The sequence below is a fragment of the Temnothorax longispinosus genome, chromosome 1, assembly GCF_030848805.1.
Source record: "Temnothorax longispinosus isolate EJ_2023e chromosome 1, Tlon_JGU_v1, whole genome shotgun sequence".
Taxonomy (NCBI): Eukaryota; Metazoa; Arthropoda; class Insecta; order Hymenoptera; family Formicidae; genus Temnothorax; species Temnothorax longispinosus.
Genome location: NC_092358.1, coordinates 7,009,709 through 7,027,970, shown reverse-complemented (window position 1 = coordinate 7,027,970; position 18,262 = coordinate 7,009,709). Strand labels below are relative to the sequence as shown.

Below are 18,262 nucleotides of genomic sequence, written 5' to 3'. Positions count from 1 at the left end.
GCATTTTGCTTCATATTTCGATATTACATAATTCTGTCGTATAAAGGCATGTTCTCGATGTGTGTTTAGTTCTTAATAATACTTTATTCAGTTCGGTCATTCAGCCTAAAACCGGGACTTGGTTTACAATTACTTCTTATCATTCACTCCTTCATTCATTCTTTTTTCCTTTCTCACATTCTCTCCTTTAATAATTATTTTACAGAATTATGTACATAGGAGTGGTAGAACGGCAAGAGCAGAAAAGGAAGGTATTACACGGTTATAATGATGGAGAACCTTCCGAAAAACAAAATTACACCAAATTATGTAAAACTCTTGGACGCAGTACGTTAATGTTAAAAATGTTGATTTAATAATTCAATGATTAATTATAAAATATATAACGTGGATCTGTTTTAATAGCACATGATATGCCTGTATTTCCGGTGGTAGACAGGCTATTAATCATTATAAAAAAAAAGAGTGGATGTCTTACTTCACTTAACAAGTGCGGTAAGTTGAAAATTCACGGGTGCGGGTGGACGCACGAGCCGAAGGCGAGTTCAATTTTCAACCCGCACGTGTTACACACACTATTTTATATTACAAGTGCGTGGAAAGTGGCCTATTACACGCGTGACACGCGCGTAATGGGCCACTTTCCATGCACGTGTGATATAAAGATATATACAGAAGATTATACAGACTTTATCTTTGTAGGCCCGGTTTTACGATTTAAAAAAAGCGTGGGATCGATATTGACTCCACTGCTGCTGGACGGTCCTGGTTCATGTTGGACCATGCCCATGTTAAATGATCTGCACGTATTAAAACAAAGATTAAAAAATAGTAAAACTACTATACAACTACTTGTAATTAAAATTACAAGATTATAATTACTTATGTATGTGAATTACCTGTGTTCTTGATCTACGTGTTCTTTCATGAGGTCAGTTTCATACCATCTAATTGTTTGTTCAGTTTTGCAATTTTGCAATTTGCATTTTACAAAAGCATCTTTGTCGTTAATGTCAAAATGTTGAGACCATTCAACCTTAACGTCTCTTCTTATTTTATCTAATTGTTATTTGTGCTTCCACATCAAGTGTTCTTCTACATTTGCTCTAGTGGCATCTTTAATTAGACGCTCGCACAAACTACAGCGTCCAAAAAACTATTTTTCTTTTCTGAAATGCCGGTAAATTTCGCAAGTGTTTTTCTGCCACTTTTTCACATTTTTTTTTATAATAGTTTCGTGCAGTTTAACCAAGTGATTTTTCGCCTTTACAAAGTCGTACGGAATAATTTTAATATTTGTGCAAAGCTCGCACTTTACTTGATTACTATTTAATATTTTAAAATGTTTCCACACCGGAACACATTCAGGAAACAACAAATATGACATTTTATGTTCTTTCCGGTGTGACAGACCGTGTTATACTGAATATGACATCGATTATTATCAAGAGGTTTTTTTCTTTCTCGTCGTATCTTCATGTCTGAAGAGTCGTGACATTATGGTCATGTACAACCCCAGTAAAACAGGAACGTCACATCCATGTCGAATCACGTAATTTCGTCGTAGCAATAACGTGGATCCACGTACTGTTTTTATCGGGAATGGCGAACCACCGTCTTCCAACAATGGCGGTCTTCCGCTTCTCGGAGATTCTTTTGTAGTGGTTGGCCTGTGATATTCTTTATTTGATCCAGCCAGCGCGATGGAGAACGGCCTCTTGGTCTCTTCCCCTCAACTTTCCCCTGTACAATCAGTTTTTCAAGATTGTCCTGGTTTCTACGTGTGATGTGACCAAAGTATTGGAGAACTCGTCTGCGGCAAATAGTGGACAGTCGGTCGGTGATGTTCAGCTCATTAAGAATTGACACGTTCGTTCTTCTTGCCGTCCAAGGGATGCCCAGCATCCGTCTCCAGCACCACATTTCAAATGCATCTATGCGGTGCCTGTCCGCCGCCTTGATGGTCCATGTCTCCGCTCCGTATGAGAATATAGAGAACACCAGGGATCTCACTAGGGCTATCTTTGTTTTTATTGTTATTTGTTTGTCTACCCATATTCTCCTGAATTTCGTTATGGCTGTTCGCGACATTGCTATACGCCTTCTTATCTCTGCTTCGCTTCCTCCTATATTGGAAATTAAGGATCCCAAGTAGATGAACTCATTGACCGTTTCCATGTCTGGGCGTACATTGTTCCGTTGTATCGTGTTGCCCCTGTCAATCACCATGAGTTTGGTCTTCTCCAGGTTGATATGTAGACCTACTTCATTGCTTTTCTTGGTAACTAATTCCAGCATTTTGGTCAGTTCCTCTTCGTTTTTCGCTATTAAGGTGGTGTCATCAGCGTATCGGAGATTATTCAAGTTTTTGCCGTTGATTATTATTCCTCCGTTGTTTCCTTCCAGGGCGCGTCTCATTATATATTCGCCGTAGACGTTGAATAACCTGGGTGACATTATGCAGCCTTCCCGTTTATGTGTTTTAAAGGGTTTCGATTTTTTGTTCTCCAGCTTAGTGTTACACACACTATTTTATACTATAAGTGCGTGGAAAGTGGCCTATTACGCGCGTGACACGCACGTAATGGGCCACTTTCCATGCACGTGTGATATAAAGATATATACAGAAGATTATACAGACTTTATCTTTGTAGGGCCAGTTTTACGATTTAAAAAAAACGTGGGATCGATATTGACTCCACTGCTGCTGGACGGCCCTGGTTCATGTTGGACCATGCTTATGTTAAATGATCTGCACGTATTAAAACAAAGATTTAAAAATAGTAAAACTACTATACAACTACTTGTAATTAAAATTACAAGATTATAATTACTTGTGTATGTGAATTACCTGTGTTCTTGATCTACGTGTTGTTTCATGAGGTCAGTTTCATACCATCTAATTGTTTGTTCAGTTTTGCAATTTTGCAATTTGCATCTTATAAAAGCATCTTTGTCGTTAATGTCAAAATGTCAGACCATTCAACCTTAACGTCTCTTCTTATTTTATCTAATTGTTGTTTGTGCTTCCACATCAAGTGGGCTTCTATATTTGCTTTAGTGACATCTTTAATTGGACGCTCGCACAAACTACAGCGTCCAAAAAACCATTTTTCTCTTCTGAAATGCCGGTAAATTTCGCAAGTCTTTTTCTGCCACTTTTTCACATCTTTTTTTATAATAGTTTCGTGCAGTTCAACCAAGTGATTTTTCGCCTTTACAAAGTCGTACGGAATAATTTTAATAGTTGTGCAAAGCTCGCACTTTACTTGATCACTATTTAATATTTTAAAATGTTTCCACACATTCAGGAAACAACAAATATGACATTTTATATTCTCTCCGGTGTGACAGACCGTGTTATACTGAATATGACATCGATTATTATCATGAGGTAAGGTGAAACATTTTGGAAAAGGTCTAAGGGACACATGTGAACGTTTACCAAACAATTGTTTGAGTTAAAAGGTAAAAAAAATGGCGTGTGAGTTCTAGCGTTAAATACGCCTACGCATATTGTCTTAATACAGCAGTAACTATACAGCAGTAACGGCACACGCATACAATATCGTTTCAGACGGGCAACAAAAATTCTTTCTCCTTCAACGTAGTCTCTGAGAGAAGTCCCCGCTCGATCAGTTGACAAACAGCTGATAAACAACTGAGACAAAGCGTGAAGACAATGTGAAGAGAAACTCATTTTTTATCGACTTTGTATCGGTTGTTTATCTGTCCTAAAAGGACGGGTTGGCCGCAATTCTTCCTCTCGCTCGTCTCGATTTTTTCTAGAGTAGAGCTCATATTCCAGTTATAATTTACTACGTTTACACGGCGGATACCATAAAATAGCGGTTGTCAACTGACGAAGTGGATGGACTCCAACTGTCATCGCATCACCCCTCCCTTGGATAGCCTTTCCTTCGCTATCCTTCAAACATTCCTAGTACTACACTTACTACTCTACTCTACTCTACTACTACTACTACAATATATTCTTCGATGTTTTCTAATAGACTTATTTATTTTTTTACAGTTGCTCGACCGTCCGCAGAAGATCTTGAAGCCATAGGTCTTCAGGGCTTTCAGGGAGAGGGCCGCAAAGATCAGGGCAGCAAAGTGGGCGCTCTTAGCATCCCTACTTTCGCTTCCCGTGTTTTGTCTTTCGAGGAGCTTTGCTAACTAAATTTGTTTTTCTTTCCTCTCCATTCGCGTACACACAAATACACACACATACATTTTAAAAAAATGATTTAATTTCAGAAATTAATGAGATTACTTCCCAATAGTCTTACAGGACAAGACACTAATTTTAGAATAGATCTCCTCGGTTGACACAAATCCGGCTCCTCCATATAAATTATTATTACCCGATGACGTTTAAGAAGCTCATCGGCAGTGCACGCAAAGGAGCGTTCTCAATTTTAATTTCGGTTAATAGGTTTTTTAGCCAGTCCATCGATTGTTCGTTGGCGTAATTAAAAATAATGCCTGCGTAATCCCTTCTTAAATGCCTGTGAGGGAGAGGCGCACCTTCGGGAAGTCCGAGAATGTGTCCCCTGACCTATTTCTTAATCACATCCACCCTACCGGCACCTAATTTCTTTTCAGAGTAGCTCTCTTAGGACTTTGTACAAGACGATAGCAGATAATACCAGGAAATACACATACATCTTTTTCTCCAAAAAAGCATTTTAAATGAAAATTTTTTCCCCTATCATTTGGTGGCCCAATTATGTTAGGTGCAGTATATGTTAGGGGCTCTTTTCTCTGGACAAATTTTTTTTTCACAAATTGATAGACAAAGTCAACATTACTCTCTTCTACGGATACTCTGCCGATGTAGGGATATTGACTACAACTTTCGCAATTTAAAGTCGTCATTGTCTCTCTAAAAGAAGATAAAAAATATGGAGAAAATAATCCTTTCTTTTTTAGCATATGCTAAAATGCATTATAATATTATATATATTTATAATTATAGCGAGATTATATATCCCTATATTTCCTCCAACCCGCCCTTTCGGTCCCCACGAGTTTCTAACACTCGTTTGTTGCGGAAAACAAATGATCGTGACAAACAATTTGTTTGTTCGTGATTATAATTTTTTAACCAGTTTCATCATTTCCGATTAATATAATCGACCGATTAAGTGCCAACCATGATTGGTCAATCTGCTTAACGACAAATGCGATTTATAGTCAGTTTCAATGGAATAATCGGCCGATTAAACTAATCGGAGATGATGAAACCGGTCATTAGTCGCTTGGGCATACAACCCTTGGTCAGTAACCTTAGGTCTCTTGCCTAAGCAACTATCTTGCGATGGATTGAGAGTACTATAATCCGACCTGACACACGCTTCTGCGTGCTGACCGCATCACACCTCCCCCTTGTCTTCAGAATCTTAGGCAACTGCAGAGGCACGGTTTTTCAGCATGTCTCTCCCTCTGCAGCTGCTTTTTATTATAGCGTCCGGCGACGCCGCTATAACAGACTCGGGTCTCTGGTTAGATCCGATTCTGCAGCTATAAACTCCTCCAATCGTTCGCTCAACCACGCTTTGGAGGACTTTATTTAAATTATTGTTAACATTTAGTTTTATTTTAATTCCACGGATTTAACATTTAGTTTTATTTTAATTACACGGATTTAACATTTAGTTTTATTTTAATTCCACGGATATCATAGTTGCGCGATATAAGTACAAACCCGGGCAGAATCGCGAATGCTAGAGGTTTGTGCTTTCGAAGAACCCGGCGTCCGGGAGGCACCATCCGCGACACGGCTCTCCCTGCGCCACGCAGCCGCGCCGTCGTCGTTTACAGCTTGGCTTAGGGAGTTCTTTTTCGTAGATCGAATTCAGTTACACCACTTGACCGAGTGCCCCTGAATACGATTGCACTATTAAATCTATTATATATATTATAACCATTATATCTATTATATCTATTAAACATTAGATTTAGATGTTGCAAACCTCTGCGAATTGAATTTTGTATTGCGCCGAAAAAAATGTTAATAGATAAGGGATAGTTTTGTCATTAGCTTGCCAATCAGATATCGTCAGGAATCTTACTCATCTCTGAAGTTAAAATTCTGTTAAAGTTTATTTGAATGGAAGGAGAAATAAGAATGTCAAAAGCAAGGAAGAGAAGAATTAACGTTAGTTAGAGCTAGATCGAATATTATTTAAATTCAAAGATTTATCGATATTTAGTAGTTTCACAAAAGTACATGAAAATAAGCTATCGATCATCAAAAAGGAACAGTTGTATTCCTGTTTGACACAATTGTGCGAAGACGTTTAACTCTAACTGACAGATATTTGTCTCTAAATTTTCGTCGCATCAGATGGCGCGTTCGCCAGACTTGTAGAGATCTCGAATTTTTGGTCAATTCTTGTATTGCGGTAACCAATAATATCGGCAGCCAATTAATTAGATTTATTGCGGAATTAATTGCGGTTTTATACAATGGATTAGTCATTAGTCGTTTGATCGATTCGGTATAGCGAATCCGTCTCGTTTTGAGTGATTCTCCCGATGATCCGCTTCTATGTCCTGCAGTGAATTATTCGATAGCTACACAACAAATTGTACAGTAATTGTGGGAAGATCATTTTTGCTGGATCATTAATTCTCTGATGGTGGATCAACGCTCTGGAAAGACGTGATCTGAGTCCTCGCTCTGATTTCCTCCTTGCGTGAAACATTGATTCTGGTGAAGGAGGTGAGTTTCGCGGTGTAAACTTTAGGATATTTGAAGTTTTGAATATTGAGAGAGAAAATGTTAGGGGAATTGGAAAAGTTTATACAGTTTTGCAGTGTAGAGATTTGTATAAATTGTTTTATATATACATATATTCTATACATACATATATGAGATGTAAAATAATTAATAGCGCACAGGTTTTGCTGACTTGATGGCTATTGTAAAATTTCAGTGACTTTTATAACACATTTAAATCTAATTTTAAAATTTTTGGGAGATATCTCAAAAATGCCAAACATTCAGTTAAAAAGTTGCTAATACCACGCTTACAATGAATTTTACAAAATTAATGTGGAAGAAGTACATAATAGGGATAAAAGTTTTTATAAAGAAATTTATAAGAAATATATCAAAGAATATAAATTCTCCTCCTTTCTGTTCTTTATGAATTTTTAATAATACTAATTATATTATCTAATTATATGTTTTTATAGATTTACTTACTTATAATCTTTTTATTTTTATTATGAACTATTTATTTTTAATACTATATTACCTAATTTAATGTCCTAAAAACTCTATTCTATATATATATATGAGACATATATATATTTTATTTATTTTACTTACGATTATAATCTGATATATTTATAAAGTATTTGTCGTTATTTATAAAATAATAACAAATTATAGCAAAAAGTTTAAGTGAGTTAGTATATTGTAATTAATAATTATAAAAAAGGCGTTATAGAAATTTGGAATTATCTGTTCCATTAGAATTATAATATTACTAAAAACGAATTAAATTTTATTGAACTAAGTAAATTTATCTTACTTTAATTAAGCTTTTTTTAGAACATTATTAGACATTTATTTATCTCTTGAAATTTATACGCAAAATAGATTTTAATTGTTGATTATGGGTGCGGTCAACTTGACGCTACAAATGCTTCGAAGCATTCCTCTTCTCCTTTCTTTCAACGAAGAAAGAAGAAGAAGAAGAACGCTTCAAAGTATTTGTAGCGTCAAGTTGACCGTAGCTCATGTAAATAAATATATCTAGTACCACAATATTACAAGAAAAATTTTATTTGAAGAAACAGAAAATGTTAAATAATAATTTTTATTGTCTTTTGGTATAATGTAACAAAAATAAATTTATATATATTTATTAATTTTGCTTGTTAAATTTGGCATTATAAATATTCTTGCTAGTAAATTCTGATTAATCAAAATTTATACAAAATTCTTGCATCTGTCTTCGTAGTTCCGCACCGATCGAGGAAACGCAAATTGAACTGGATACGCGGACTGTTCTGTCTCAAAAGCGAGCTTTAGTGGACTTTTAATCGCCGTCGACATGCCCGTCAACGGAGTTCGCGTGCTGCCGGACATACCGAAGAATATGCCGAACATGGAGATCTTGATCCGGGAGTTTGAAACGGGCTTCTCGACGTCGGCCAGCTGCCGGGATACCGCATCGAAGTTGTCGACTTCGAGCGACGGCAACTTCGTCAAGAAGATTGTCGAAGCTTACGAGTCAAGCGTAAGAGCGTCTAACGACAACATTCAACGGGAACGAACTGACGAAAGATCTAGTTTCTCTAACGCTCTTGACGTCGTCAAGAATGGGAAGAACGTAGAGAAAAACGGCTCGAGTCCCGCGATATACGACGCGCCCAGCGCGCAATGTCGAGACGACTTTAAGAAAAAATCAAAGATCTTTTTGACTTCATTCGAGGCACGCGCGGTCGAAGATGATTTTGTTATTCTTAATCGGTATCATTCGGAGAGCGACGTAAAAACAGTTTCAGAGACATGGCCGAGATCCCCTCCTAAGATCAATATGTACAGCTGCATGAGCGAACTGTCGATGAACGTACAATCCAGTCCTTCGAGGAGGATTGAGACACGGAACCCGAAGAAGAGGGATAAAAAGTTAGAATGTAAAACGAAGAAAAGCAAATTAATGATTTGCTCAAGTCCTTTGGAGAATTTTGAAGACAAAGACTTGGACTGCGAGGATCCTCTTAAAGATATTTTAACAAGCTCTTACGATTCAAGCACCAATAATAGCTACAGAAACTTACAAGCCGATTTATACGGCTTCGAAGACGAACTCGAACTCTCCTCAACTTCATCATCGTTGTCATCGTTGAAGTCCTCCGTGGGGTCGTCGCACAATAACATGTTAAGCATAAATAATGATGACGGTAGTCTGCTGCTGGACTCATCCTTCCAAGACGTAACCGTTACATCTTCCAAAGATATTCCAGAGGCTCGAGATAATCTTCGAGATCCTGAATTGATTCCAAGTCCGTCGTCCAACCGAAAGTCACTGCGAGCGATCGGCGAAACGCCGGTTTCGCCGAATGAAGATCGGCCGATCAAGCTCGACAACGACACCCGCGTGACGTGGATATCAGCTCTGGGCGAGAAGCTGTCTCGAAAGAAACCGCTGAAGAAATTACTAAAGTCGGCATTCAACGCTAAACTATTGAGCTACGTGTGGAAAAAATCGGCCGAAGAGAAGCAGCCGAGTGAGCGTACCTCCGACTCGGGATTTATCGATCGGTTTCCGTCCTCTTCGTCCTCTTCCTCGCAGAAATCCTGGTGCTCCGATCCTAACGAGAGGCCGTTGACGCCGCCGACCTTTGGAACCTTCGGCCGCGCGAAAAACGCTTGCGTCAGCGACAAGACCCGATCGAAGAGCTCTCGCATGGTCTTGACTGAAGTGCCCCGCGAAGAGTTCACGAGCGATTCTGAGCCTGCCGATTCGACGACCCACTGGGTACCTTTGCGCGGCGCAACCACCGCCTACAAAGAAAACCACGGGAATGTCGAATCTTCGTTGAAGAGCCCGATGCTCAAGAATTCTTCCAAGTTGAAAGCCTCCGGTGGACACCCATCGCTTCCCAAGCATCCTTATCTGACCCGAAACGGGATTCCCAAACACCCCTTTGTCACGGAGACAAAGTTGGATCAAACAACGGAGGAGTTGATAGAGGAGAGGGAAATGAGATGCAACGCCAAGGAACCTGAATCTGATACGCGTGAATTGGAACCGTCAGGTACGTCGGCGTCGCCTGTGTCTCAAGCTAAATTGAGTATCTCGTACTCCAAGATGTCTGGATGTTTGGCTTTATCTCCAAATAACAACTGCGATATACTGAGGTAATTATAATGATAATAATACTGTTATTAGTAATAACACCGTGTAGTAACGTAAAAATATGAACGTAATAATATCAAGGTAGTGTCTCGCGCCAAGTGTATGCGCAGCGAGATACAGACCATGTAGCTTTACACGAACTGTCGAGTTGATATAACAATATTATACATAAAAGACCAGTGATATATATTAATATATGATAACATGATACACAATATATATTTTAAGATATAATAATAGATTGGCAATAATATTAGAGAAAGACGAAACTTTATTTTGATTTTCTTCATTTTCTGTTACATTTAAAGATGATAAATAATAAAATAATACTTTACAAATAGCTCAATAATGTGCAATGCTTTTGAAACAATTAATCGATTAAAAGTAGATAAATATGCAATGTATATATGGATACATTCAGGTCACGTTCGTGCAAGTCGACGTCGGCGCTCGATGGGCTCGTTCCTCAGCAGACACCGGTCAATAACGTTCATACGTTGTGCAACTTCAGCACGGATTTCTTATCTACCATCAGGCGCAATAAGCCACACGTGCCGAAAGAGCCCAGCACGCACCGTTACGCCACCGTGAGTCCAAGGAACTTTAGATTCTCCATGTCGCGGGAGAAATCACGGGCGATCGAGAGGAGTTTCGATGCCTAGAAGAGAGCACCGGCGATTCTTCCCCTCGGGAGAAACTTTCGGCTGGGTGGAATTTTCCAGATTGCGATTTAATCAAACTTCGCTGAAATACGTCACGCTGGATAGTAATCTGTTTAAATTACGATCAAGCTTCTCACAATCGAATGTTGATGTTCGAAAATTAGTTTACGACCGTTTGACAATTATTTATGGCTTAAATTGTGCGCACGTCACTTTACTTAGATTTAGGTTCGATTCAATGCCATTGGTTACCGTCAGGTCAACGAGAGTCACTTCGATTTAAGCTTGGTTCGCAGTATTCGCTGCGTAAGCGCCGAAATTGTCGACAGATCATTAGCAACGAAGCGACGGGTTTACCGCGTCAATTCATCCCGATGTATTGATATTAATTGACACTGTGCAAATCTCGAAGTATACCGTTGTACAATTGTTATGCTCAAGCGAATTTTGATTTAAGAATTTTTGACTGATAATTTGATAAACTCTTGTTTATATATTTATCTATTTATTAAAATCTATTTGCATGTTCACGACGATGCTCAACAATGTTGAATCTTGCAATAATTATCTTGTGTAGTTTTATATTAGGTTGGCCAATAAGTCCGTGCGGTTTTTTTACTTATAAATTTATAAGTAAAAAACCGCACGGACTTATTGGCCAACCTATTAGTTTTATACTACCGATTTCGATGCGAGATTATTCTTACACGGTTAAAAGAATGTGCCGCAACTAAAAATGTAATCCGAAAAGTTAAAAATTCGATTTGTATCCGATGTATTGATATTAATTGACACTGTGCAAATCTCGAAGTATACCGTTGTACAATTGTTATGCTCAAGCGAATTCCGATTTAAGAATTTTTGACTGATAGTTTGATAAACTCTTGTGTTTATATATTTATCTATTTATTAAAATCTATTTGCATGTTCACGACGATGCTCAACAATGTTGAATCTTGCAATAATTATCTTGTGTAGTTTTATATTAGGTTGGCCAATAAGTCCGTGCGGTTTTTTTACTTATAAATTTATAAGTAAAAAATCGCACGGACTTATTGGCCAACCTATTAGTTTTATACTACCGATTTCGATGCGAGATTATTCTTACACGGTTAAAAGAATGTGCCGCAACTAAAAATGTAATCCGAAAAGTTAAAAATTCGATTTGTATTCGATGTATTGATATTAATTGACACTGTGCAAATCTCGAAGTATACCGTTGTACAATTGTTATGCTCAAGCGAATTCCGATTTAAGAATTTTTGACTGATAGTTTGATAAACTCTTGTGTTTATATATTTATTTAGTTATTAAAATCTATTTGCATGTCTACGACGATGCTCAACAAAGTTGAATTTTGCGATAATTATCTTTTGTAGTTTTGTATTTTTATACTATCTACCGATTTCGATGCGAGATTATTCTTGCACGGTTAAAAGAATGTGCCGCAACTAAAAATGTGATCCGAAAAGTTAAAAATTCGATTTGTACGCGTCTCGTTTGTCTTTTTTTGAAAAAACGTCAGCATGAATATTCGGAGAGATTTCCATCAAAGAGAAGTTGAGCGATGACGTATTTTTATCTTTCGCAAATTTTTCTACTGGAAAAAACTAATATAACAACATCTTGCTCGTTCTTCGTAAATTTTGCGAATTACCATCGCACATTTTTAATATCTCTTTTTCAGCTTTTTAATATTGTATTCAATTAATCTTTCTCGTGTTGCGAAAGGTAAAAGATATTTGACATGTGCGAGCAGTTCCATTTACTTGTCCGTTTCTCTCGTCGAAATCGGTAGGTTCCAATACACGACAGGTTCACGATATCGTGAAGATCTCGTTCGTTTCTCACGAAATGACACGACGAAGATTCTTTCAAAGATAAGGCCGTGCGAAGAGCGATATCATGTAATCTTTATTCTTACTGACAAAAATACACTTCTCGAGTCTCTTATATTTCTTTCGGAAATGTTGAAGAAGATCTCGAGTAGCAGTGAACGAATTATTAGTTGTACGATAGCGATTTTGCAGCTCTTAAAGCAGAAACTTATGTATTATTTACTATTGTTAAGGGATAAGTGACATTTTGATATGATATTGTATACATCAATTGATTGTACATATTGTACTCGAAGAATTAATACATGCAAAATATTTTATTCAAATATTTAGAACTTTAAATATTTTTTTCGATAAGTAAATTCTTCAATTATTTTCTTTATTATTACTACAATTAATTAGTGCCAGGTATAAATTATTTCTTTAAGATTGGATTTATTTTGTCGAATTACTTGTCGAAATTGTATGAATTTTATTTCAAGGCACTGCCGATACATCCTTGGAGAAGTGTCTTAATTCGACAAAAATCATTGATGTAAAGCTTCAAATTCCCCAGTTCCTTCCATAATAGTTAGACGTTCATCAGAGATGTTTACGAATTTAAGATTAATAATATGCATGAAGAACACATCGTCGCGTCAGCACAATAACACCGGTAAAATAGCCATTTTAGTGATAGGCGAGCAACGACGAAATTTATTTGTAGTGTGCCTAATAGTCGATTTGCATAAAATTTGCATATATAGCGCTATGTATAGCGCTCCCGACAATAATCATCTGGCGGGACGATGACAAACACGTAAAGATGGGATATGTTTGTACATGTTTGTTTTGCTGGAGGCACTCTCTAATGTAGTGGAAACTGTACGTAACGACGTACCGAGAGACGTTATTGTCACTTTACAGAATCACGTAAAATTTTCCCGGGAGCTATTCGTTCCGAAGAGCGACTGCCCATTTGAGTTCCGTCATGGAGCTTTTACGCCAGTCACTCTTGTAATCCTTCGACGACGACAAATACGTTTATTCCGCGAGATTGTTAAAACGCAGCATCTTTTATTTTAGAGTCACATTTATTTTATCATAACTTAATCTTAAAAAATCAAAAAGCAATGTCTTTTAATATTGTCAATCTTACTAGTAATTAATCACAATTATTAAATGGTGTCATAAGAACAATATTTTTTAGAAAGCAATTGTTAAAAGAATTGTTTAGTCCATCTGAGATTAGTTCGACAGTATCATATCATTTACGTTCTTTATCGAGGAACATCCACTGGAACTTCATAATTATTCCTGCGACATTATGATTGTCGATAACATGTTGATAGTGTAAACACTGTAAACTGACAGCTGCTTTTGAGTGGTATCAATTATGACAAGCGATAAACTCGGGAATGTCATTATTGTCTATCTACCTCGTCTCGTGAAATTCAATTAATCCTCAAAACTGTACCGAGTTTATCGGCTCCGTTCTTTGTCCTCTACGTTCAGTTTGATTCTCGTGTATCGTATTCGTTAAATCTTTCGCTGCATGCACGTACGTATACATACTATAACTATCGCAGAACTATCGATCGTAAAAAAACTGACGATTGGAAAGGATTAATAGAAAGTTGTTTTTTATATTTTTGATCTCCAAAATCAGGATTTAGCTATAGAATTCTTACATTTCTATTTTTCCTCTATTTCGATGTATCCACTTTAATCTGTGGGATAAATATAAGATTCGATCGCGGATTATAAAATAAATATAATGGGCAGGATCATTTCTTTTCAAAAAATTAATTAAATTTTAAAAATATTGCAGCACGATACGTTTCTATACTGTCTCGCAGAAATCTAGAACGTTATTTAGCGAGGAATATAAAGCGAGAGAAATGCCAACATTGTTAAAAAATATTAATTGATATTGTCACAACGTCCCTCTTACGGTTAAAAATTAAAATTTTTAAACTAAAAAATTTCAAGCTTTAAATATTCGTTCCTTTGAATGTTTGCCGGACTCACTCGGAACATCGAGCCAGGATATCACGTACGATCGCTCGATGACGTAGGTAGTGGCGTTTGCAGTTTTCCGCCCACGTTTAAAAATGGGCAATGACGTAAGTACATCCATTGAAACTCGCCCACACGTGTACGTATGTACAAAAGGTGATCCCCGGGGACGTTCTCTTCTATGGATTCTTCAACCAATTTTTCTCTTCAGTCAATTTTTTCATCGCAAAGAAAAAGGAAAAACAATATTTCTGTTTCCTTGAATACTTCCGCGACATTTTAATAGTAAAGAGCATCAATATTCAACGAATTCGAAAGAAATAGTAGCGCACTATTTTTACGTCCTGCACCGAGAATACAGATGATTAATATTATACCGATCCTATTCGGAAATAAAGTATATCTAACAGGAAAATCGTGTTGTATGAATTACGAATATCTACCTTCGATAAGCCGTATTTAAATTTTTACGACAGGAAAAGTCCTATTATTTAACCATTCAGAGAAAAGGTCAAAGCAGATTTACGGTCCACCGAGCTGTAAATCTCCCTAGGATTTAGGATTCCACCGTTTATGCTATTCAGATCCTGGAGGCGACAATTCCCATTATCGAGGAAGCGAATTAACAAACTCGTTTAACCGAATTAACATCAAACTCTGTACCTCTCTGTAAACCCCCGTAAACCCCCTTAAACCAATGCAATTAATACGACGAGGCCAGTGGCACAACTGGTAAAATCACAACAGTGGTAAAATCGCGGACACTTCTATCTTGTATCACATTTTAATCAATTGAATATAATCACACTAACGTAAGACAAAAAAATCTTTCTCGATCTGCTTCTTCAAATTTTCCTTTAGCAAAAGTTTATATTTTATTAAAAATTTAAGATAATCTTATAAAATATATGTACCAATAGAAAATATTTAAGTAAATTATTATATATGAAAAATAATTTAATAAACATTAAAAATTAAAATAAAATATTTCAAAAGTATCCACAATCGAAACTTTACGTAATAACAACTTTACACATAATTCATCTTACTCCAAAAATTGATTTTTAAATAAAAATTTTTAACTTAATTAATTTTTTACAAGGTAGGATTTTCATTCCCTTCGATATAGATATCGCGAAACTGAGAAACCTCCACTACTACTTAATATAATGATTTCTTTCCTATTCTATCGAGCGATCAGTTTGAACCCGTTGCGTGCAGAGGAAGGAGATCGCGTGCATCTGCTTGAAAGAGAATAACGTCGGCGGAAGCTGGCGAAAGGAGCAATTTTCCGGAACGATGGCGTGGAAAATAGATGCATCGCCATCGTGGTAACATTGCCGACTGCCGATGACGACGATTTTCTCATTTTCTTCCTTTTTTCCTTAACAGCGGCCGTTGTTCGCACTTCATAATGTTCATATAAACGGAGCGTCGCGTTTTCCCGAGAACCCGCCGGAGAGTTCATTGTTAACGCTAAACCTGTGGCTAAGAAATAATATGAGAAAAAGCATTAAAAATACGATTATTATATATGTCCAAACGTTCTCAGAATAATGGGGATAATATGAAAAGCTACTTGGAGAGTTTTCAGGTACTCTGTGAGAAACGTAATCCCCCGAGGACATGAATTATTATAGTCCCTTCTTTGCACAGTTGTATGTAGAAACTCGCCTCCTTGTGCGCAAAAATGCACTTTTACAAGAGGAAGAAAACATGTCTTTCTTTCTTTTTTTCTCTTTTAAAAATGATATAAAGTCTTTAATATTACGGTTACGGTACCTGCATTTCACCATTGTTCCTCATATCTTTTTTTATCTCTCTTTCATGCTGAATGTTTCCACAAAGAGAAAATTGAGGCATTGTCAATAACGTCAAAAACTCTCCCAACCGTTGTTGAAGTAATGGCGTACTCGAGAACAATAATAATCCAGGTTATATTCGAGGGAGTCATGTGCATGTAAAATATAACGCATTGTTTCTGCAGTATAATGTATTGGCGAAGAAGAAAAAGATCGCGTTAAATATTGCGTTTAACTCAAAGAAAAGGAAAATGTTACAGCTTTTGCTTTCTAATAAGCAAATGCTACCTAAGATGATAGTAAGTAGATGATAATAAAGCATTAATTTATGATTAATTCTATTTAAAATAAAATAAAAATATTTATTTTTTAGAGATATATTTATTTTTTCTACATAATTTCTATATATACATAAAGAAAATTATTCACTCTAGCAATTGCAGTAATTAATATACAACATTTGTAGGCATTTATTCTAATCTTCGAGATAAAATAATTAGTTTTTAATATTACGTATTCTAAGATTGTTTGATAAAACAGAAGCATAAATAAATTTTGTTTTAATTTAAAAATTTAAGAAAAATTTGCGAAAGCATCTAATATAATATTCGATATGATTAGATCGCTGTATTATAGTATCTCGTAGTTTTATAAATTTAATATTTAATATCTGTTATAAATATAAAATTATTAGAGTAAATAGATTCTTTTTTTTTTTATTACAGCCACGTGTGGACATTTTCCTTTAAAATTTCCGTATCATTTACGTTGGAGCCTCTGATTATCCCGCCGCAAGCAAGATGAAGTAATACTATGCAAATTCAATGACTTCAAATTGACACGGAACGCCGGGGTTAGAAAGAGATTGCATCTAAACCGTAAGCAAAACACTTTGTTTGCATTCCGCCATTTTTACCGAGCTATCATGTTATTCTAAGATAATATCTTTCGCCATGTCGAAGGATATTGCGAAGAACACTAGAATACTTTGTTTGCGTGTGAGAATGTTTCTTTATCTCAACAATACTTTTGAAATAACATTTTCGTCGTGGCTCATGTAATTGAAATAATTGATAAAATTCTTGATTATTTAAAAAAACATTATTCAAAAATAATTAATCATTTTAGCGAGAAAGAATATGATGTTTTAAGACGTTGCACTTTACTCGTGGTGCACTTTCTCAAGATAAGAGAATATACTTTGAAAAGGAAAGGGAATTCTCTAATACAGCTTTAAAAAATCTAATCGAGCACTTTTGATCTAACGAAGGATAATCTCTTTGATCATGTCGAATCTCGACATTTCCTGATATTATAAAATAATTCGGGATCGTTTTACTTTCCTTTGCAGCGGTGCAAGCGTACTTCTACGTAATTCTGCGGCTTTTGACGTAATCTAGTAAAATTTGCATCAAAGCTAGAATTTAGACGACGAGAATATTGTTTGAAGCAGCTCGCCTCGTTCTCTTCGGTGTTTTTGATACTCTAGAGAATTAGCTTTTCTCATCAACAAAACCTTTCCTAACAGAAGTAGAGTAATTTATTTTCGCGTCACGTCCTTTGGCAACTTTATCACTTCTAATTTAACACAATATGAAATCATTATACTCTGCTACCGAAGAGAGAGAGAGAGAGAGAGAGAGAGAGAGAGAGAGAGAGAGAGAGAGAGAGAATTAAATGTAATTTTATTTTCCTGACTTTGTCTCACGGCCTGTAGAATATTTAATTAAAATTTAGATTCCAAAATTATTCCGTCAAAATAGAAGAAAAGATTTTACGATGGAGTTTCTTTCGAATTTCTTTCTATATAAAAATTTAAATGTTCTCTTCGCCATTGTATGTCGAATTCCCACTCTACTTCATGCTTTGATGTAAACTTATCAAATTTTTCAAGAGCGTTGCACTGAGAGACATGAAATATATGAAGGAAAATATGTCAGACACGTGAGATTGTCGGGGCTTTATATATTTTTCCTCGATTTTAATATTTCAACATTTCTCATTTTCTCCATCTCTTCCTCTTGCAAGCTAACATCTCTTTGCACAAAGAAGAAGATAAGTGTGTTTATTCGAGCAAG

The 18,262-nt window shown here is 36.3% G+C and overlaps 1 protein-coding gene across 3 annotated transcripts in view; it reads left to right on the top strand.

Annotated features, from left to right (window-relative positions):
• Nucleotides 1–12,726, top strand: part of LOC139821120 (uncharacterized) — a 69,222-nt gene extending 56,496 nt beyond the window's left edge. For 2 of the 3 annotated variants that reach the window (XM_071791924.1, XM_071791914.1), the window contains exons 2-3: nucleotides 7,980–9,886; nucleotides 10,306–12,726. In XM_071791924.1, coding sequence (XP_071648025.1) covers nucleotides 8,073–9,886; nucleotides 10,306–10,546 — 2,055 coding nt within the window. In that variant the 5' untranslated portion in view covers nucleotides 7,980–8,072 and the 3' untranslated portion in view covers nucleotides 10,547–12,726. Of the gene's footprint in view, nucleotides 1–657; nucleotides 6,731–7,979; nucleotides 9,887–10,305 lie in introns of those variants that run through there. The other variant, XM_071791905.1, reaches the window with a different exon arrangement.
• The last annotated feature ends 5,536 nt before the right edge of the window (nucleotides 12,727–18,262 follow it).